Genomic DNA, 21,475 nt, shown 5'->3' with positions numbered 1-21,475 from the left:
CTTACATATTGGATCTCTGGCAGTGGTCCTCTGAATGGTTTCCACGGGAGCACCAATATCAAAACGGTTTTGTGCCCGCACGCGGAAGAAGTATTGCTGTTCAGAGATGAGGTCAGGAACCACAAATGAAGTGCTTCCACAGTTTGGATTGACTTTAGTCCAAGCTTTTCCATCAATAGTCCTCTTCTCGATAACATAGCCTTTGATCCTGTCTCCTCCATCATCATCCGGCATCTTCCATGTAAGCCTGCAACTACCCCTTGTGATGTCACTGACTTTCAGATCTTTGGGTGGCCCTGGTACATCTGTTGGATGCAAATCCCAATATAAACAGTGGTGCCCTGTTTAAAATAATTTGTTCTCATTCCATAATAACTTTTAAAGTCTTTCTTACCCATGACTTTAACTCTGCAATTTGCAGTCTTTTGTCCTGCTTTGTTCTTGGCTGTGATGCTGTATTTGCCTGAATGAGATCGTTTACATTCCGGAATAATAATTACGGATGAGTTTTCAGCAGTCTCCAGCTGTACAAAGAAAATAGCAGTCATACACTGAATGAAATCATAGTAGTATTGAAGTCAGTCTGATTCTGAATCATTTCAGTTTTTTGTTTTTTACCTGTGCATCTTCAGGTATGTCATGAACCCCATCCTATTAGAAAAGAAGATAGTCAGTTATAGTGTAAATATTCCTTAGAGTGAGTCAATGGGAGATGCAGAGAATTATAATTTTCTTACCTTCATTGCCTTCTTTGCCTTTCCATCAAATTCCCAAGATGATTTTGGTGTTGGGCGTCCCTTGATGACAGCAGGAATCCTAATCTGTGTGCCAGCTTGACAAATCAGACAGTCTTGTGCTCCAATGTCAATGAAAATTTCTGGTACCTCTGTAATACCATGGATAATATAACAGGATTTAGCACAGCTTTTTCAAAAACGTAATTGAGATGTCTTCAACAAATGAATCAGTTTCATAATAAGATCAAAAGATGAATACATAAATGGATTAAGGACTAGTACCTTGAATATCAGTGGCAGGGATCTCTCCAGTTGTATCACTTGGTTCAGATTCACCAGCTTCATTGACAGCTTTCACTCGGAATCTGTACTTCCTGAGCTCTTTCAAATTCGGCACCACACATTCACAGGTAGTTAGAAGTTTGTCTGGTTCGTTTACGCTTTTCCAGTCAGTAGTACCTTCTTCTTGCATTTCTACAATGTATCCTTTGATCGGACTGCCACCATCTTTGGCTGGAGGTTTCCACGCTAGTGAGATGCTTGACTTTGTTTTATCTTTGACCTCTGGGCGAGAAGGTGGCCCAGGTGGATCTAATAAAAAAATAAATTAAAAAAAGTCAGATTTTGAAGCTGGTGGGATGATAGATTTATATACTATAAGAATGTTTTACTATACCTGACCATATCTTATTTTTAATCTATTAAAATACTAAAATAGGAATGCCAAAGGAATAAATTACCTTCTAGAGAAGAGAAATATAAGAAAATCTATCTTCATTTAGCATTAATGCTAAAACAAAGAAAGCAAACAACTAACTGGGAGTAGAAAGATTACTGACTAGCTCTAGATAGAGAAATATCCTATTTACACACAATTGGTGAAAAGCTATTTTACTTTTGAGGTCCCTTTGAAGAGATTCTGCAATATTCTCTACTAACAGCTTATTTTAATTTAACCTACCATAAAATTAAGATTAAAAAATGATTTCATCATTAGCTGGTAAACCTTTGAACACAAACTAATCTTAAGCCCTTTACTGTAGCCGTTGACCCTGTCCCTAATCAGGTGACAACCCATCACATTTCTGACAGTGCTTTACGATTACGGAAATTCTTTTACTCCATTCATCTTTTTAACCATAGCTCTTTCCTCTCCAGTGCCTAGGACAGCTCTTTGCACATAGCATATGTTTACTACCAGCTTGCAGGATGAATGACTAATTCATTTTTTATATATGCTCTGTATAGAACTTAGATTATTTTAAGTCTTTTGAACAAACAGCTGAATTTTTTTTCCCACAGAAAATCCATTTATATAGCAAATGAAATTAATCATTAAGGTCATGGTATTTTAATTTTTGAACCGATCTGCTCATAGATCTTTCAGAATTGTTTTTTGCTTTTATTTGACCTCACAGACTGTGCTTGAAGATCTTATATCTTTATTCAATATATACTATTGAAAATTTAACAACCTTTTGCTTTTGTTGAACTCCTACTGGAGGGTCTGACTGTTTAGTGAGGGAGATAATTTCCACAGTAGCTAATTAATGAGAGAGAGGTTTATTTAAGGTATGGGAGCAGAGAGGAGCTTATAGTCCAGGGTCTTTATTATTGTGATTCCTCATACAATACTAGATTTAATCTAAGTGTTTAAACACTGTATGAGTTTTTGTATGTATGTGTATGCATATACATGTATATGTACATATTAGATATGTGTGCATAGTGTGTATATGTATACACACATACATATATACTTCTGATAGTCTATATAAGTATGAAACTTTTTATTTTAATAAGTGAAATAATTTGGCATAGAAATATACAAGAACTTTAAGAGCAGAGCTATCCATTTAGTGGCTTTGCCCTTGATAAATTCCAGAAATGGAAGCATACTTACATATGGGATCTCCTGCAACAGCTAGGTCTGATGGTTCACTGGGAGAGCCAACTCCTGCAGCATTTATTGCCATCGCTCTGAACTGGTATTTAACACCTTCAATCAAACGGGGAACATTAAATTCCACGCCTTTCAATCCCACTTTGGTTATCGGTGCTCGGCTAACACGTGACCAGTAGGCACCTCCCTCTTCTCTCTTCTCCAGCCAGTAGCCAGTAATTGGAGAGCCACCGTTGTCCAGAGGAGGAGTCCAGCTCACTAGCATCGACCCTTTGGTGCGCTCCAAAACTACTGGCTTTCCCGGAGGTCCAGGAGTGCGATAAGGATCTTGAATGACCACTTTATCTGATTTGCATTCATCGCTGGTTCCATATTTATTCACTGCCCTAACTCGGAACTCATACTGACCATTGGGGATAAGTTTCCAGATCTAGAAATCAGATGAACAATAATTTCTTAAAAACAATATACTTACATTGATTTTCACTTGTTTTAAAATTCCAGTTATTTTGGTAGGGAAGACTGTAAAAAGAAATACTTCTATAAACTCAGTTATCTGAGTTTCTGCACTCAAACATGGAGAAAGTCTTTTAAAATGAGAATGTGTAAATTTATTGCACCTAATAGTGGCTCTCTCAAGTAAAAGAGGATCTGTATATCAAAGTATTTACTAAGTGGCTTTATGTGCAAGATGCTAAAAACTATACTTAAGCTTTTTGTGTGTGGTTTTGAGTTTAATCATTAAATTCCAAGGTCATGCTAGAATGATGTTAATTCAGAGTTATGTCCTTTAAGTGTGCATAAGAAAATACTTAGAAGAGTTTACCCCATATCTCCTCTCTACAGCAGTGTTGGTGACTTCTTCCCATTCAGCTTTCTTCCTGCTTGCATCGCGTTTGTCAATGACATAATGGGTGATTTCACCCCCACCATTGTCTAGAGGGGCATCCCACGTTAAGTGGCAAGATTCAGCTTTAATGTCAACAACAGCAAGATTTCTTGGTGGAGACGGACGATCTGAAAAGGAACCAAAGGAGGAGATTGAGAAGCAAATTCTTAAACAGACACTGGATTTCTTTTTTTTATAAGAAAGCGTGTCACTTACCGTATACTTCAACATGGACATTTCGGAACGCTGAGCCAAGGCGATTAGAAGCAGTCACCGTGTAAGTGCCTTTGTCCTCCCGGGTTGCTTTGGGAATGCTAAGCTCAGTCTTTGCCTCACTTCGGGATACTTCTTCCTTGGTTATCTTAAGTGCATCGGTGGGTTTTTCAATCACAGTTTCATTCTTGGACCACTCAATTTTAGGCATTGGAAGGCCTGTCACATCTGCAGGGATGTTAACAGGCTCTCCCGCCTTAACTTTGATGGTGTCTCCTCGAACAGACAGGCGCAACTTAATAGTTGGAGGCACTGCAAAGAGAAGGGAAAGGGGAAAAAAAATAGCAAAGTCATAAGGATGTTTGCTCAACCTATGAGATAAAGTGCATTAAAATGATTATTATGTTCAGATTCAACACCTTCATCATCTTGTATGACCACATTAAGAGGCAGGGATGGTTCGCTTTCACCAATTTCGTTGACGGCCTTGACACGGAACTCATACATTTGGTGTTCATCAAGATCTTCAACCAGAAGAGATGTGGTTGGGCAGAGTCGCTTGTTAACTCTTTCAAAGTCAGGTTTGTCATGACGCCGTTTTTCAATGATATAGCCTTGGATGGGGCAGCCACCATTACTGCGGGGCTCTTTCCAGTCAAGGTTGATAGTGGACTTGGTCCTTTCCGTATATGTCAGCCTCTCGGGAGACGTTGGAGGACCTTTAACCAGAGGCAGGTTGAAATGACAAGAATGAAATAAGTATTCATGTAAGAAATCACATTTCAATTCGGATTAATTATGTGAAAAATAGGTTTCTGTTTGGCATATTGTTGCATCTGTCTTTAAAATCCTCAGAATATCTCAGTCAACAGAATTATAGGCATCCATATAGTCAGAATTTCTCTTAGTAAACTCTATAGTCAAGATTATTGATTAAAAATTGAGGTGCATGTATGCTTTTTTATATTTAGCATTTTAGATATTTTACCTCTGTCAGTGGGAAAGCTTCTAATTTTAATGACCTAGGAGGGCTGTCTGTGAAGTTTTGCTTTGAGTGACCAGCTGAGAGCAAGTGTTCCTTTCTTATTAACAGAAAATGGATATGTCTACTGAACACACTTTGGACCATGTTGCCTCAAGTGTGGGTTTAACAGGGGGTGGAAAGAGAATTTATGTAATGCTGCTGTAGTTTTGTGTCCTGAAGGACAAGATAGAAAGAATAAGCTTTGCATGGTGAAACTAGACCCAATCCACTCTTGAGTGTTATCGCAACCAGAAGCAGAGCTTAGTGGTAGAAGTAAGTCCAACTCTGTTCTGTTCTTTCTGGCACAACCTGAGCTGTAGTAGACATTTTGAGATGAGCTGTTACAGTGAGGAGGTAATTTTGTTCCTGTTTTTGGGTGGTGGTGGTGGAGGAATAACTCCTCTGTCTCTTGGGGAACGGGGCATCCTCAAAGACTTGGCTTTCTAGGATGGGATGTCAGCATGCATTATCAAGTGTGTGTAATATTAGGGCTTCCTATTTGTTTATACGGGTCGAGGAGATCTCCTTTGGGTTTCCATTCTTTGGTGGCTCTTTCTGGTTTTGGTGCCCCCTCATCCTTCCAGTCTGGGGACCACTTGAGGGGCTAAAGAAAGACTAAAGCATTTACGCTAAGGCAGTTTTCTGTCCTGTAATCTTTAAAAAACAGTGAACTCTCTTTGACTACTGGACTATTAAATTAATTACTCCAGTGTATTTTCTTACTAAGATGTAATATTTCTAAACTATTTTTAGGTTATGCTAAGCTCCAGTGATTCAGGTTTTTCAGCACACAAAACCATGCCCAGTTTTGTGCAAAAATTACATTGAAATTATTGTAAACATGGTATAAAGTTGCTGGTAGTTATTTAGTTTACCTTTCTCATTACTTTCTCATTATTCCAGCTATAGATCTTGAGACTGTTGGGAGTTTGAAGCCATAAAGCTCTATACATAAGTGACATAACTAGAAGCAATCAGTATTTACTTTATATACACAATGAAAACCTTCTTTTTTACCTAGTGGATCAACTGCAAGAATTGGTCCTATTTCAACAGGAGGGCCACAGCCAAACTTGTTCTTGGCAATCACACGGTACATATATTCTTGTCCCTCAAGGAGACCTGTGATGTCACATTTAGACCTCTCAGTCTCTATTGGTTGTCTCCAAGTATGCATCTTAGCATCCTTTCTTTCAATAATAAAGCCCGTGATATCACTTCCTCCATCATCTGCTGGATCAGACCAGTTAAGCAGACACATTTTTCTGTTTGTTACAACGGGTTTCAAATCAAGAACTGGACCAGGGACATCTGAAAAATAAAACGGCAACAAAAAAATCAATGCAATAGGATAGTATCACTTAGGAAAAATCCTGTGGAAATCCATGTAATATTCCTTACCAAAAACTTCTACCCGGGCTGCTGCAAATTTAGAACCACAGCTATTGGTAGCTGTAATCACATATCTGCCATGATCTTTTCTTAATGCATTCTTGATAATTAGTTCAGATTTGGTTCCAACGTTCTCTATTTCAACACGGTCTTTATCCAGCTCTCCTTCTTCTATGGTCCACACTTTTGTTGGCACTGGACGACCAGTTACCACAGCTGGAATTCTGAGAGTCTTCCCAGCCACGATCTGTATCCCAGCCCTGACAGAAACATCTAGTTCCACATTTGGAGGCTCTGTTGAAAGAGAACAGTCATACATTAGCCCAAGAAAGATGGAAAAAAAAAAAAATCTCATACTGGGAAAATATCCATCATCTTATTTATGTAACTTTTAAGTACCTTGTGGTTCAGCCACAGTAACGGGTTCTGTTTCTCCAGGCGGTCCTTCACCTGCAGCGTTGACAGCGCTCACTCGAAGTTTGTAATCGGCACCCTCTCGGATTTCTTTGACAGTGTACTCACGGGCCTTGATCATCTTCTCTGTGCAGCGGGACCATTCATTTGTGCCAACCAGCTGCTTATCAACAAAGTAGCCAACAATTTCCCCACCACCATTGAAAGCTGGGGGTTCCCATGCTAGTTCAATAGTTGTGGAACTTGTGTCATTGACTCTTGGGACAGGTGGCCCAGGTGGAGCTAGAATGAATGCAGACACAGAAATCAAAACTCACTGATGGGTACTTTCTGGCGGCACAGTGGTTAAGAATCTGCCTGCCAATGCAGGGAACACGGGTTCGAGCCCTGGTCTGGGAGGATCCCACATGCCACAGAGCAACTAAGCCTGTGTGCCACAACTACTGAGCCTGCACTCTAGAGCCCACGAGCCACAACTACTGAGCCCACGTGCCATAACTGCTGAAGCCCGTGTGCCTAGAGCCTGTGCTCCACAACAAGAGGAGCCACTGCAATGAGAAGCCCACTCACCGCAACAGAGTAGCCCCCGCTCGCCGCAACTAGAGAAAGCCTGCACTCAGCACCGAAGACCCAATGCAGCCAATAAATAAATAAATAAATGTATTTAAAAAAAACAACTCACTGATGGTTTTAAAATGTGCAGTAGCTTATGTGACCCCACTTTTTTTTCCCACAGTGTGTTGCATGTAATATGGGTAATTGCTTTGTGAAGCTCTTAAGTTATAAATACAGATGTTTAAAATTTTACATTGCAACCTCAACATTTGTCTATAGTCATTGCTAGTATTTAGTTTGATTTTTTTTCCAGCTTGACTGAGATATTATTGACATATAACGCATGTAAGTTTAAGGTGTACAATGTGATGATTTGATACATGTCTATATTGCAAAATGATTGCCACAATAATGTTAGTTAACACCACCACTGCCTCACATAATTACCACTTTTTGATAACACTTAAGATCTACACTCTCAACAACTTTCAAGAATATAAAACAGTACTGTTAATTATAGTGACCATGCTATACCCCACTTTCTTCTTAAGGAATTACTTACAGATTGGATCACGTGCTGTTTTGGGATCTGAGGGGGGACTGAACTTTCCAGGTCCAGCTGCGTTTTCGGCACATACTCTGAAGACATAGGTGAGTCCCTCTAATAGGCCTTCTACATTGGTCTTCAAAGAATTCAGAAGGTTTCGGTTGACACGAGACCAGTGTGTGCTATTCACCTCACGTTTTTCAAGCCAGTAACCCAAGATGGGGCTTCCATTATCTTTTGGTTCATTCCATTTCACTAGCATACTGTTACTGGTGACATCTTCCACAATGGGCTTATCGGGTGCATCAGGTGGTTCTGATTAAAATTAAAAAGGCATATTTGAATTAATTCCCTAGCATGACATGAAAATTCAAGTTTACAAGCTGTGATAATGTATATACCAACATATGATAAAAAGCTGTGATAATGTATATACCAACATAATGTATATACCAACAAAGTTTAAATGCTAAAGATCCTTACCAAATGGATCTTTAGCTGTAAGTGGCTTTGAGACACATGGTGGTCCAGGCCCAAACCTATTTTCAGCTCTGACACGGAAGAGGTACTCTTTTCCTTCAATCAGCTTTGTCACTGAATATTTGCAATGTCTAAGTGTTGAAGTGATGACAATCCATTCTGAGTCAGGTTTTGCCTTGTCTTTCTTTTCCAAAGTGTAGTTTAAAATTTCACTGCCACCATCATCAAGGGGTGGTTCCCATTTACAGATGACTGAGGTCTTTCTAATATCTTCAAATACAAAGTTGATTGGTGGTCCTGGTATATCTGATATTTTGAAAGACAGAAGGGGTTTAAAATTTTGTGTCGCACTGGAAAATGTAAATGTTTAGTGTGCTTCTAAGCTTCTAAACACAGTGTGCTTCTGTGACATAAACCTCTGTTTTTTCTACATCTGTCTATCTTTGTATCACATTAGCTAATGAATAACAAGGTCAGTTGATTTCTTTTACATAGCCAGGAGAAAAAATTGGGACCGAGGATACCTTGCTGAAGCTATTTCCCACTTCTATTAACTGCCCGCAAAACTCTTATATTAACTTTCTTCCATTGGAAAGTGTAGTTTTACCTACTTACCTAGCACACTGACGGTACAAGGAGCTTTTGCAATACCATGGTCATTTTCAGCTTTGATCATAAACAGGCCATGATCAGGTCGGAGAGAATCTCGGACACGTAGCTGAGATTCTCCTTTTTTACTACTGTCAATACTCAAACGCTGTGTCAGAGGCAGGACAAATGGTTCTTCTTCTTGAACTTCTTCACCCTTCTTCCTTCTAACCAAGGGTGCTACCCGCTTCCTAATTTCCTCTGGTGTGATAACATTTTCATCCTTTAGCCACGTAATAGTTGGGTAAGGTGACCCAGAAATAATTGCATCGAGTGCTATTTCGTCACCTCGTCTCACTTCTAGGCTTGTTCTCATAATGACTTTCGGGGCATCTGCAATGATTAAAAACAGTAATTGTTTTCAATTCTGATTAAAATATCTGACAAAACCTTATTCTCATTTCTTTTACGATGGGAAAATGGCAAACCCATTAAACACAGCTTACCAATAGGATCTACTGCTTTGGTTGGAGGAGTGGCCCGAGAAGGTTCACCAATACCAGCAGCATTTTCTGCTCGCACACGGAATTGGTATTCCTTTCCCTCTTCAAGGCCTTTTGCTGTATAGGTCAGGACTGGTACCAGGTGTTCGTTGCATCTCTTCCATCTCTCTTCACCCTTAGCAATCTTCTCTATGATGTAGCCCATTATCTTGCTCCCTCCATCATACAAAGGTGGCTTCCATGTAATAGTCATTGCCTCAGCAGTAGGATTATGTACCTCAACGTCTACAGGTGGATCAGGGGGCTCTGAAGAACAAGAAAAAACCTGTTAATATAGGGAAACCCATCTTCTTAAAAAAAATGCATATTAACTCTTAGCTCTATTACATTCATGCTCAAACTTACGCTTTGGATCTTGAGCAATGACTGGATTTTTCAGTTCAATATATTCGCCTCCACCAATCTTGTTGACAGCTTTAACACGGAAGAAGTATTCACCATTTGGTATGAGATCTTTGACAGTCCAAGACAGTTTGTTCTCACCAGACATGACTGGTATATACGTCCTCCTCCCAGCTTCTCTGCGTTCTAGGACGTAATGAAGAATTGGGCTTCCACCATCATATTCTGGAGGTTCCCAGGTTAATTTACAAGAACTCTTGGTCACATCACTTGCTTTAAGATCTTTGCATGGTCCAGGTAGTCCTATTAGAAATCAAATTGACAATTATTATTGTAACCTGAAAAGTCAGCATATTAAGAGCACACTCTGAGTAGGACATTGCAGGCCATTTTGCATCCTTGGCTCCCAATTACTAAATGTCAGTAACTTCCCCCTTAGTCTTTGTTCCAAGCAAAAATGGCCCCCCAAATTTCGAAACACCATCCATGTGTGGGGGGGAAGGGGGCAGAAAATGTTACCACTCCTGGTTGAGAACACTATGAAAACATGCAAATACAATTAATAAATGAATATTGGTTATTTAAACATTCTTTGGGTGTGCCATATCTTTTATTTAAATTAGTACTTCACATGCAAATAATTACAACAGAAGTAAATTAGTGTAATCAGAGTTTAAATAGCAATTTCATCTCTTCAGAATTGCTTTGCTTCTCATATGGGAAGAAATAATCTGAAAGGACACTTAATTTACAAATGGCCAGCTCATGAAGCCACTTATACTAACATTGCAGAGTTAACCAATTTTCCCAACAGGTGAAGAATGTCCGGTGTTTCATCAAAAGAATGATTACCTATGACTTTGACATTGATTGAGGCAGTTGCTGAGCCGAGCTTATTCTCCAGGGTAATGGTGTAAACTCCAGCATCTGCATGGACACTCTTGGGAACTTCAAGGTGTGCAGAGATGTGATCCTTCTTCATTGTTAATCTATCACTTGCTTTAACTTCTTTGCCATCTTTATGCCAGCTAACGGTTGGAACTGGGACAGCTCTGAAGGGAACAGGAATGCTTAATTTTTCACCTTCAATGACGACAATGTCATGAGTCTCCAGATCAATTGTTGGCTTGCCTGTAAGAGATAATCCAAAAGGGGAAAAAAAGGGTGTGTCAAAATGCAGTGCATGAGTAAAGCCTACTTTATTAATTATAAAAAGAAACTGTTCTTACAGTCTGGGTCTTTGGCAACCACGTTTTCGGAGATTTCAGATGGCTCACTGACACCAACAGCATTGACGGCTCTGACTCTCAGAACATACTCCTTGTCGGGCACAACACCTTCTTCAACCTTGAATTTCAAGTCTTTTATTGGGCGAGAATTAACTCGCATCCATTTCTCAGTGCCTACTGGACACATTTCAACATGGTATCCTATAATAGGACTTCCACCATTTTTCTCTGGAGGCTTCCAAGCAATGGCAATATGCTTTCTCCCAGCATCAGTCACATGCAGATCAAGGGGAGGTGAAGGAGGACCTGAGAAGAGAGTGAAACATTCACATCCACAGTCTCATCATCAAGCTCTAGACAATATCCTTCGTATAATCAACACTACTTACTTGTTGGATCTTCAATTTTCAGGATTTCTGTAGGTTCGCTTGGGTGTCCAACTCCAGCTTCATTCTCTGCCCGAACCTGAAACTGGACCTCTGTTCCTTCAATGACATCAGTTACTTTAAAGTTACAGTCAGGTCCTGAGGTCTTTGCAGCTTTCACCCAACGGGTACCTAACTTTTCTTTCTTCTCAATGACATATCTGTTGAAATAACAAAGCACTTCGTGAGCATGAATAAAGAATTTTCAGCTGAATGTAAATTTTTCTTTATGGGTTAATTAAAATTCTACCTCTGTATTGGTCTTCCACCATCATTTTTAGGTGGTTCCCACTTCAGGTCAACATGTCCTTTCGTCACATCAACCACTGTCAGAGCGTAGGGTGGTCCAGGGGTGGCTGAAAGCAAAATATTCAGTGGTTAGAAAAACCAGGGAGAAAAGTGACAATCCACTACAAATGGTGTCACAAAGATGAAGTTAGTTAGAGAGCATACTAAAGGTGTCTTTGGCCAGGACAGAGTCCTCGACTTCACAATAGTCACTCTGTCCTATGGCATTTTCTGCAGCAACTCGGAACACGTATAAAGAACCCTCGGTCAGTGGGGTCACTGTGCACTTGGTGTCCTTGACAGTTGTGTCCACTGTTTGCCAGCCTTTCCGCCTCACATCTCTCTTTTCCACAATGTAGTTGGTGATGGGCGACCCTCCATCTTTCTCAGGAACTGTCCACTTTAGGTCTGCTGTATTTTTTGTAATGTTGATAACTTCAAGCCAGCGAGGTGGTGATGGGGGATCTGAAGGAAAAAAAAATTCAATTTCTTATTGTCCAATATTCAGTCTTCACTAAATTTTCTAGTAGTCACTAAGAGATTAGATAGCAGGGATGAAATAATTAAGAGTGACTTACAAAGTTTCTCCCGGCAGAGCACAGAGTCACTGGGTTCGCTGGGTTCACTTTCGCCCGCCTTGTTCACAGCTCTAACTCGGAATGAGTATTCTTGCCCTTCCATGAGCCCTGGGAACAAATGCTCGGTGGTGGGAACCCCTTCGGCCACTCGGACCCAGTCCTCTGTTCCAGTCTTTAGCATTTCAATGACGTAAGAATCGATCTTTGCCCCTCCATCGTGTTCTGGCTTTGTCCAATTCAGCATTAATGATGTTTTGCCTACATCTTTCACGGTTGGTTTTCCAGGGGGCCATGGAGGATCTGCAAGCCAATGAAATGAAACCATTATTGAGGTTTGCCAAAAGGAATTAATATAAGCTTCAAAATAATCACAGAAAATATATGAATAATACCTATGGGATCCTTTATTAAGATTGGCTCAGTTGATCTGCTTGCTTTTCCAGGTCCAGCAAGATTTTCAGCCAACACACGGAATCTGTATTTTTTCTTATTGGTAAGACCTTTCACTCTGAATTAGGAACAAAGTGTGAGTTGAATACCACGATAAGAAGGAGAAACCTCTGTTTATTTCACATAGAAGCAGCTAATTTATTTAAATTGTGAAAAACTGGTTTGGATATTTAACTGAAATATTTCAATATAAATTAAAAATTGCCTTTTAACTGTCACACACTTTAGATTTGGTCACATGTACCAATTTAATTATAATATCTATAATAATAATCATTACCATAATATACTAGAGGACCAAACACTTTGGAACTTCCAGACAGTTTATATTTTATGGTAAGAAATTAAGAAATGTGCCCTTCAATGGAATTTATATCATTTTTGAAATTATGTGGTAATAGAAAAGATAAGTAAAAATAATTTAAAATTTTATAGTAATATATAATCAGGTATAATCAAAAGGAATGCTAAAGAATGAAAGTTTATATACACCGCTTTTTTGACATCTTAATGGAGAGCTTGGGCGTACCTGTATGTTGTATCCTTTATTGGCATCTTATTGCATCTAACCCATTTATCAGTATCAGGATCTAATCTTTCAACCCAGTAACCCGTGATGGGGCTGCCACCGTCATCATCTGGCTCACACCATGTGAGGGTCACTGCATCCTTAGTGATATCAGAAGGTTCTAGGCGAGTTGGAGGTCCAGGTGGATCTATAGACAGGATAATCATACGTGTTATATGTCCTGTATATAAATATGACACCTAAATCCAACTTTCACACAAGTATCTTTTTTTTTTTTTTTTAGCCACCTGATTAATGAGAAACTTACCAAACTGATATTTGGCTGTTATTGGAGTGGCCTGAACTGGCTCACCGACACCGTACATGTTTTCTGCAGCAACTCTGAAGATGTATTCTTTATTGGGTGTTAATTTGGTTGCCTTGAACTTTGTATCCTTGACAGTTGACGAGAGCTTGTGCCACATATCACTGTCGGTCGCTCTTCTCTCCACGACATAGTTTGTGATTTTAGATCCGCCATCATCGCGTGGTGGGTTCCATGTGAGAAGACATGACTCGTTGGTCACTTCCATGATGTCTAAAGCAGCTGGGGGTCCAGGTTTATCTGTGGATGACAGTACACACTCAGAGAAAAGCATTTGTTTAATATGTTTTATTTTCAAAAGTAGCTGGAACGAGTTTGCCCGTTTTTAAAACGAGAGCCTCCCTTACCTAAGACGTTCACTTCTACCACAGCGGTGGCCCGACCACAGACGTTCATGGCCTCGATAATGTATGTGCCACTGTCACTTCTCTTACTATCCACGATCGTCACTGTGGATTTTTTAGGAACGTTTTCAATGGTGATTCTTTTGTCCTGCTTCAGAAGCATATCAGCCTTTGTCCAGGTTACTTTAGGTTCAGGTTTGCCAGTTACAGTGGCAGGAAGTTCAATCTTAGTTCCTGCTTTTACAGTGAGACCCGCAAGGAGCTTCACGTCGAGGAAAATTTCTGGAGCCTCTGAATTGGAAAAGATTATTTACGATGTTACCAAATTTGGGCAGAATTAAAGTCAAAAGTCTGACTGATAAAGCAAAAACCAAAAGTAAGTACCCTGTGTGTCCACAGCCTGGATTTCTTCTGTGGGTTTGCTTGGCTTGCTAGCTCCTAGCCTGTTCAAGGCCTTCACGCGATAGGCATACCACTGGCCTTCTTCAAGACCTGTTACTTCCATTCTGTCAGAAAACAAAATAGGATATTTTACTTTATGCATTTAATCTGTTCCATTGTGTAGTATTCATAATATTTCCAAAATTCATACCCCTGGTATAATACTATCCTTTAAATTAATTCTGGATTGCTTCAACATTTTAACTAATGAAAACCTTGATTAAAGGGTAAGTTCAGCAGCACTTTTAAAAATCAGACAGGCAGGGGCTTCCCTGGTGGTGCAGTGGTTGAGAGTCCGCCTGCCAATGCAGGGGACACGGGTTTGTGCCCCGGTCCGGGAAGATCCCACATGCCGCGTAGCGGCTGGGCCCGTGAGCCATGGCCACTGAGCCTGCGCGTCCAGAGCCTGTGCTCCGCAACGGGAGAGGCCACAACAGTGAGAGGCCCGCGTACCGCAAAAAAAAAAAAAAAAAAAATCAGGCACACCAAGGAAGTTCTAAACTTAACATTTAGATTTTCCAAAAGAAAGCCCATTTTAGTAAGAGTAAATATTTACTTTTGTGCCAAATAATTTAAAAACTTACTTTGTTTCTGCAACTGGGTCTCCACAAGCGACCCATCGATCAGAACCACGTGGACATTTTTCAACTATATATCCTTTGATGCGTGAACCACCATCATGTTTAGGTGGATCCCATGTTAGGAAGATGCTCTTGGCTGTTCGATCTCTCCACTTAATATTCTCTGGTGGGTCAGGTACCGCTATAGCATTTTAAAGAGAGAGTCAGTCTTAGATAGGCCATCTATGAAATCTCCATACTGCCAACCTGTGTCTTTCCCCCATAACTTCAACTCCAGGTCTAAAAGCAAAAACAGGTGGGAATTCCCTGGTGGTCCAGTGGTTAGGACTCTGTGCTTCCAGTGCAGGGTACATGGGTTCGATCCCTGGTCAGGGAGCTAAGATCCCACAAGCTGTGTGGCATGGCCAAATAAATAAATACATACAAAAACAGGTAACAAGAGGCTACGTAAGAAAATATCAAGAATGTACTCACTTGCAGGAGCTGACATATTTACAGGTTCATCAACATATGCGGGTTCTCCAGGGCCACACTTGTTACGAGCACAGACTTTAAATAAATATTCTTTTCCTTGAACAAGATCAGCAACTGTGAATTCTAGGTTGTTCACAGAGTCTATAACCTGGGACAAAGCAATACAGTTAATAAACTGTTTTTCAAAAACTCTGCCTAAGTCAAAATATTTTTACCATGAGCAGAGTTACAAATGGAAGTTGTTTTGAATGCTAAGGATTATTCTTAACGTTGATTTCATATTAAGGAAAAAATTGCGAAGTAAGACATAATAATATTTGACGCCTAATGTAAGGTGGAACTGCTTCATAGTTTGTACACATTAAAAAGTCGGCAAATAAGGTGTTGATTCTTTCTACCAGCTTGGTTATTAGAAATATGATAAATTAAGGTAAAAAACAGTAATGGTATAAACTGAGGAGAGAAAATGGCAGATTAGGCCAACTAAGGTAATTTAGTGGCGTGAGAAGAAGTATGACCACCAGGGAGTTAAGTACTTAGTGTCCTTAGAATGGCTTATAGCTTAAAAGGGCATATTGGGTACTTATCAGGTACCAACTGAGTAGGTAAGTTTTGTTTTATTTTTTAATAAACCTAGTTGAAAATCTGGTAAGGCTCACAAAATGAGGCAATTACACCAAATCTTGGTTGAACTACCTCAGGAAGCATTAGCATCAATACATTTTAAAAAGTTTTAGGTACTTTTTCAGCAAGGTAAAGGTAAAAACATAAAAACTTTGCAAGGCATCTCGACATTTCGGGATTTCCCCCACTCTCTTTTCTGTAGTTGCTGCTCAAAACTCACTTTAGTCCATGTTTTCCGGCTGACTTCTCGCTTTTCAACAACATATCCGGTTAATGGACTTCCTCCATCATCATCTGGTGGTTCCCAAGTCAAATGTACTGAGTCCTGGGTTATCTCACCGAATTTCAGTTCTTTGGGTGCACTTGGGCGAGCTGGAAAAAAAAAAATGCAGTCAGAAGTCATTAATAGCTTGAACCAATATTTGTTAATACTGTCAAATCACCTTAGATCACAAAAGTTTCGTTCCTTACCAATTACACTGACATCAATCTCCCCAGAAATTGCTTTCACACGATTTTCTAACTTCAGCATGTAAATGCCCTTGTCTGGACGTTCACTTGGAGAAATGATAAGCTCAGCATAGGCAGATAGGGTTTTCATTTTCACACGGTCTCCTGCTTCTAGTACTTTATCTCCAAAAGACCAGGTAGCAGTTGGCCTTGGATAGCCTGTACTTGGAACCAGGATCTTGATAGGATTTGGCACAATAACTTCCAGGCCATCTTTAAATGCACTTAAATCCATTGTTGGTTCAACTACCAAAAAGAAAACTTAATGAGTTTCCAGTACTGTATTTAAATCCCTGGTACCCCAAAGTAGCTATGTGCTATTCCCAAATCTAAAAATAAAATATCCATTTACCAAATGCATCATCAGCAGTTAGAGGACCAAGAATTTCAGATGGATCTGAAACACCAGCTTCATTTTCTGCAGATACTCGATATAAATATTTATTTCCTTTTTGTAATCCAGTAACCTAAAATTATGAATCAATATTTGTAAAATACATATACGTTTAAGTCAATGATCATTTACCGACTATTTATTTTAGATACACATGCCCTACCTTGTAAGTCAGTTCGGGGACAAGTTTCTTATTGCAACGAATCCAATTATCTTTTCCTTCTTCACATCGTTCTATTATATAGCCCAATATTGGGCCTCCTCCATCTTTCAGAGGAGGTTCCCATGTGAGCTGAACTGATGACTGAGTCTGATCTGAGGAGTTTAGGTTCACAGGAGGACTTGGTCTCTCTGGATTGGAAGAAAGAGTTGGAGCATACCATTTAATTCAGTGACAGCTTATTAAGATAATGCTGTAATCATTTCTATCATCCCCATATTCACTGGATACAAGCAGGCCCAGTCTGGATTTCTACAATTTTGTTCAAATTTTTCTGATGTTCTTTTCATTAACTTCTGTTTAATTTGATTTATTTTAATCGATAAGCTTAATTTCTTGATTAAATGGATTACTTATTTCCCTTTTTTTGATGGACTCACCAATCGGATCAGCAACTTTGATGAAGGGTGTGGCTGCACTTGGTTTTCCAACTCCAATTCGGTTTTGGGCCCTAACCCGGAAACTGTACTCCTGTCCTTCCACCACATCAGTGACAGTTGCAGACAGTTCTTCAGCTCTTACTGTCATGGCAGTTTCCCATCTGATAGAAGTCTTGTCCCTTAATTCAATGACGTAGTTTGTGATCTCAGCACCTCCATCATACTCTGGTGGTTCCCATGTCAATGAGACACCAAATCTGTTCACATCAGTGATCGTTACATTCAAAGGAGGGCCTGGAACATCTGGATATCCAGAAAACAGGGGCTTTAGGTTATCTCAGGGATAAAAGCAAAGATAAGCTAGTTTACAATTTACTTAAAAACTTCTTACCATATTTACTCCTTGCTTCTGCAGGACTGTCAGTTTCTACTGGTTCACCAGTGCCGACTCTGTTTCTTGCGCTCACACGGAATAGGTACTCAACTCCTCCTTTTTGTAGTCTAGTGACAGTAAACTCACAACTATCTGCACGGTCAGTGGCCAGAACCCAGGTCTTTCTCTTGATGTCACGTCTTTCAACAACATAACCTATGATTTTGCTTCCACCATCAGTTAATGGTTCTTCCCAAGCGAGGCTCACTTCACCATCAAATGTTTCTGTCACTTCTAAGTTACGTACTGGCCCAGGAACATCTGGAATTCACATATACATTTTTTTTTTTTTAGTGTGTTATCACGCTTTTAGTTGTGCTTTGCCAATAAAGTCCAAGTGACTCAAGGGCTTACCTATAACTTGTAAATTGATGAATGCTTCTGCTTTTCCATGTTTGTTCTGAAGCACAATTTTATACCTTCCTTTGTCTCCTTTCTTGGCTTCTGAAATTCTGAAAGAAGTCTGTTCAGCTGTGGTATCAACAGTTTTTGAAGATAGAGGTTCATTTTCTTTAAACCACTCAGCTTCTGCCTTGGGGTAGGCATCATAGGGCACCACCATGGTCAGAGGTTGGCCAACATCAACCACCAGGTTTTGGTCAGCTGTCTTGATTTTAGGTGCGGCTAGTGAGAAAAATAATATGTGAATGCTTTTGAGTTATTTATTGTAGTCCAGCTATGCCATAGCTTCTTTACTATGCATTTGTTAGCAAATACTGGTTACATGTCACAGTAACTTTACAGGAGAGAACACTAGCTGACTCAGAGTTCTCACGGCTTATTTTGCAAATTATCAGACTCTGAAGAATAGAGGACTAAGTATGATATGAAACCACAAAATCTCCATTCTTTGCCAATAATAATAACAGAGGCCTGAATATAGTGCACAGAACATGTTTTTGGTTTTTTGTTTTTTATATAAAATAGGCACCTCATACTTAGTTCAAGATAAACCAGATAAACTTGTTCTTATGCACAAGAGGTACATTAATGGCTCTTTCAAAGTGCCAACCTCTAAGGATGTCTTGGAAGCTTGGGTCAGGATGAGAACAGACCTAAGAGGCCCCACAGGGATTTGGAAAGTAGAAAGGAATGGGCCTGTCTCTAGGTCTGGGTTTGCTGGGAAGACTCTCAGGGCAATAGGTTAATTCTAGGAGTTAACGAACAGCTGCCACGTGCCAGGAGCTGTGCAAGATTATCGCATGTAAAGAGCAATGCTATCAATTTCCTCTTACTCAGGACACTTGGTGGTAAGAGGAATTAGAATAGTTAACATGTGGACAAGGCTTAATCGGAATAAAAAGCTTTCACAAACATTTTCTCATTAATTAACTGTGAAATCTGAAACCTACCCAGTATCTGTGGTTTTGTAAGGATGTTTGAAAATAAAAGAAAGGGACTTACCTGCCAGTTCAAGCTTAGCTCTGGCTTCTTTGTCTTTGGCAATAAATCTGTATTCACCCTGGTCACGGGGCTTAATGTCACAGACCTGTAGCCTGTGTATCTTTCCTTCACTCATCATCTGGTGTTTATCACCCTGGACAATAATCATGTTGTTTTTTAGCCACTGGACTTCCACCTTATCTTTGTTGAGCTCAGCTAAAAAGACAACATCAGTACCAGGGGCTTCAAGGATGTCTTGGGGAGGCCTGATGATCTCAACAGGGATTTCTGAAAAGAAAATGTGAAATAAATACAAACATGTTTGTATTGGGATTAACAACATTTAAAAACGTACTAGAATTAAAAATCGTCCTTTCACTTAATATGTACCTTCCACAAAGAGTCTAGCTCGAGACCTCCTGTCTTCTACTCCACAAGCATATTCACATTCATCATCCAGCCTGCAGTCTTTTATAATGAGTCTATGTATTCTGCCATCTTTTTCAAATTTGTATCTAAAAGAAGAGATTGAATTATTGGTTAGCTTGCATAATGACCACTAAATTGGCAAACTTGTATATATAGCTACAGAAATAGAGACTGAGAAGCTCTCACGTACTTTTTGCCTTCTTTGATTTCTCTCCCGTTTCTGTACCATTTTACATTTGCTTTCTCTCTGGAGAGCTGGCAGGAGAAGACAGCATCGTCAAACTCAGTGACTGTCTGGTCTTCCAAGTGTTCCACAAATTCTGTAGGGGCTTCTATGATGAGAAGTTCAGCAACAGATTTATCTTGTCCAGCAGTGACAATGTATTCACCTTCATCTGGGAAGCCACAGTCTTTAATGATTAGAGAGTGCTTATATTTATCAATTCTGTATAAAACACGGTTGTCAAAAGCCACCTCTTCTCCGTTTTTGGTCCAGTTCAGTGTTACGTTGAGACGGTTCACCTTGCACCAGAATGTGACAGATTTCTTCTCCATTGTTTCAATATCTTTAAGAGGCTCAGTGATCCTAAGGTCTTCCTCTGTTGGAAAGGAGAAGAAGAGTGTTGATTTTAATTGTTTTCATCATAGAAATTGATTTTTTAAATCTCTAATGTCAAATAAGTGACTTACCTTCTACAATTAGATTGGCTGCACTCTTAACATTTTCACCTCTGTGATTGGTCAGAGACACATTATAGTTGGCTTGATCATCTAATTGTGCACCTCTAATTCTGAGGGTGTAGACCAGGTCTTTTTGGAGAATAATGTATTTTGAACTATCAAATATGGCTTCTTCATTTCTGAACCATTTGGCTTTGGCACCTTCGGTATTGACCTCACAGTTAAAGACAGCTTCTTGTTGTTCCTTCACACGGGTGTTCTTCAGAGGAACTATGATCCTGAGTTTTTCTGAAAGCAATCAACAAGATTTTGTAGTATGAAGAAGTACTAATGTGGTAGATGCAAATATAAGTAAATCCAAGAAGCACAAACAAACTTACCAATTACTGTCAGGTGAGCTGCTGCTCTGGCAGCCCCAGCCATGACTACATAAGTGCCCATATCTTGTAATGTGGCATCTTTCACAACTAGGATCCTCTTTTTGCCATCAGCAATTATGTCATATTTATCTCCAGATTCAAGTGTCTTATCGTCTCTCTTCCACTGGACTGCAAAGCTTTCCTTTGATAGAGAGCAGACAAATTCAGCCTTTTCTCCTTCAAGTATTTCAACGTTTTGAGGCTTTGAGATAAATTCAGCAGCAAGTTCTGGAAAGAAAAAGTTGCAAGATATTGAAAAATTAAGCATTTGTACCTTACATGCAACAGGTATGATTTTCTTAAAATACAATAGTATTCACTGTAATTTTCATACCATGAACTTTGACTTTGCCATCGGTTCGAGAACTTGGGAGTCGGCAGTTGTAGTTGCCAGTGTCTTCCAGGTGAGCATTCTGAATGATCAGGATTCTCTTTCGTCCAACAGTAAGTGTTTCATATCTTCCTGTTTCAATGATCTCTTCATCCCCTTTGTACCAAATTACTTCTGCTCCGGGCTTGGAGACTTCACAAACCAATTTTACAGTGTCTGTTTCACTAACTTCAATGTTGGTAAGATTTTTTGTAAAGACAGCTTCTTCTTCTGCAAGAAGAATTAAAAACAAGAAACACTGAATTAAACTGGAAATTCTTT

General features: G+C 39.6%; 1 protein-coding gene across 1 annotated transcript in view; it reads right to left on the bottom strand.

The window, feature by feature from the left end:
- Positions 1-21,475, bottom strand: part of TTN (titin) — a 277,274-nt gene that overhangs the window by 74,864 nt on the left and 180,935 nt on the right. Inside the window, exons 195-237 of the mRNA XM_027126990.1 lie at positions 21,158-21,424; positions 20,785-21,051; positions 20,414-20,692; positions 19,914-20,322; positions 19,685-19,809; positions 19,316-19,582; positions 18,266-18,535; positions 17,870-18,172; positions 17,479-17,781; positions 17,042-17,229; positions 16,837-16,951; positions 16,446-16,730; positions 16,195-16,346; positions 15,351-15,498; positions 14,880-15,057; positions 14,239-14,360; positions 13,858-14,145; positions 13,454-13,750; positions 13,147-13,333; positions 12,560-12,675; positions 12,168-12,467; positions 11,755-12,054; positions 11,552-11,657; positions 11,266-11,462; positions 10,877-11,182; positions 10,500-10,778; positions 9,651-9,950; positions 9,249-9,551; positions 8,770-9,135; positions 8,158-8,460; positions 7,690-7,989; positions 6,558-6,854; positions 6,168-6,452; positions 5,784-6,077; positions 4,162-4,461; positions 3,746-4,054; positions 3,467-3,657; positions 2,641-3,070; positions 1,020-1,328; positions 738-886; positions 619-651; positions 395-524; positions 6-305 (exon numbers count right to left, since the gene is read on the bottom strand). Coding sequence (XP_026982791.1) covers positions 6-305; positions 395-524; positions 619-651; positions 738-886; positions 1,020-1,328; positions 2,641-3,070; positions 3,467-3,657; positions 3,746-4,054; positions 4,162-4,461; positions 5,784-6,077; positions 6,168-6,452; positions 6,558-6,854; positions 7,690-7,989; positions 8,158-8,460; positions 8,770-9,135; positions 9,249-9,551; positions 9,651-9,950; positions 10,500-10,778; positions 10,877-11,182; positions 11,266-11,462; positions 11,552-11,657; positions 11,755-12,054; positions 12,168-12,467; positions 12,560-12,675; positions 13,147-13,333; positions 13,454-13,750; positions 13,858-14,145; positions 14,239-14,360; positions 14,880-15,057; positions 15,351-15,498; positions 16,195-16,346; positions 16,446-16,730; positions 16,837-16,951; positions 17,042-17,229; positions 17,479-17,781; positions 17,870-18,172; positions 18,266-18,535; positions 19,316-19,582; positions 19,685-19,809; positions 19,914-20,322; positions 20,414-20,692; positions 20,785-21,051; positions 21,158-21,424 — 10,653 coding nt within the window. The remainder of the gene's footprint in view (positions 1-5; positions 306-394; positions 525-618; positions 652-737; positions 887-1,019; positions 1,329-2,640; positions 3,071-3,466; positions 3,658-3,745; positions 4,055-4,161; positions 4,462-5,783; positions 6,078-6,167; positions 6,453-6,557; positions 6,855-7,689; positions 7,990-8,157; positions 8,461-8,769; positions 9,136-9,248; positions 9,552-9,650; positions 9,951-10,499; positions 10,779-10,876; positions 11,183-11,265; positions 11,463-11,551; positions 11,658-11,754; positions 12,055-12,167; positions 12,468-12,559; positions 12,676-13,146; positions 13,334-13,453; positions 13,751-13,857; positions 14,146-14,238; positions 14,361-14,879; positions 15,058-15,350; positions 15,499-16,194; positions 16,347-16,445; positions 16,731-16,836; positions 16,952-17,041; positions 17,230-17,478; positions 17,782-17,869; positions 18,173-18,265; positions 18,536-19,315; positions 19,583-19,684; positions 19,810-19,913; positions 20,323-20,413; positions 20,693-20,784; positions 21,052-21,157; positions 21,425-21,475) is intronic.

Source organism: Aethalodelphis obliquidens, unplaced genomic scaffold (assembly GCF_003676395.1).
Source record: "Aethalodelphis obliquidens isolate GAN/ISIS:26980383/991018 unplaced genomic scaffold, ASM367639v1 scaffold2, whole genome shotgun sequence".
Classification (NCBI taxonomy): Eukaryota; Metazoa; Chordata; class Mammalia; order Artiodactyla; family Delphinidae; genus Aethalodelphis; species Aethalodelphis obliquidens.
This window is presented reverse-complemented; position numbering and strand designations above follow the sequence as displayed.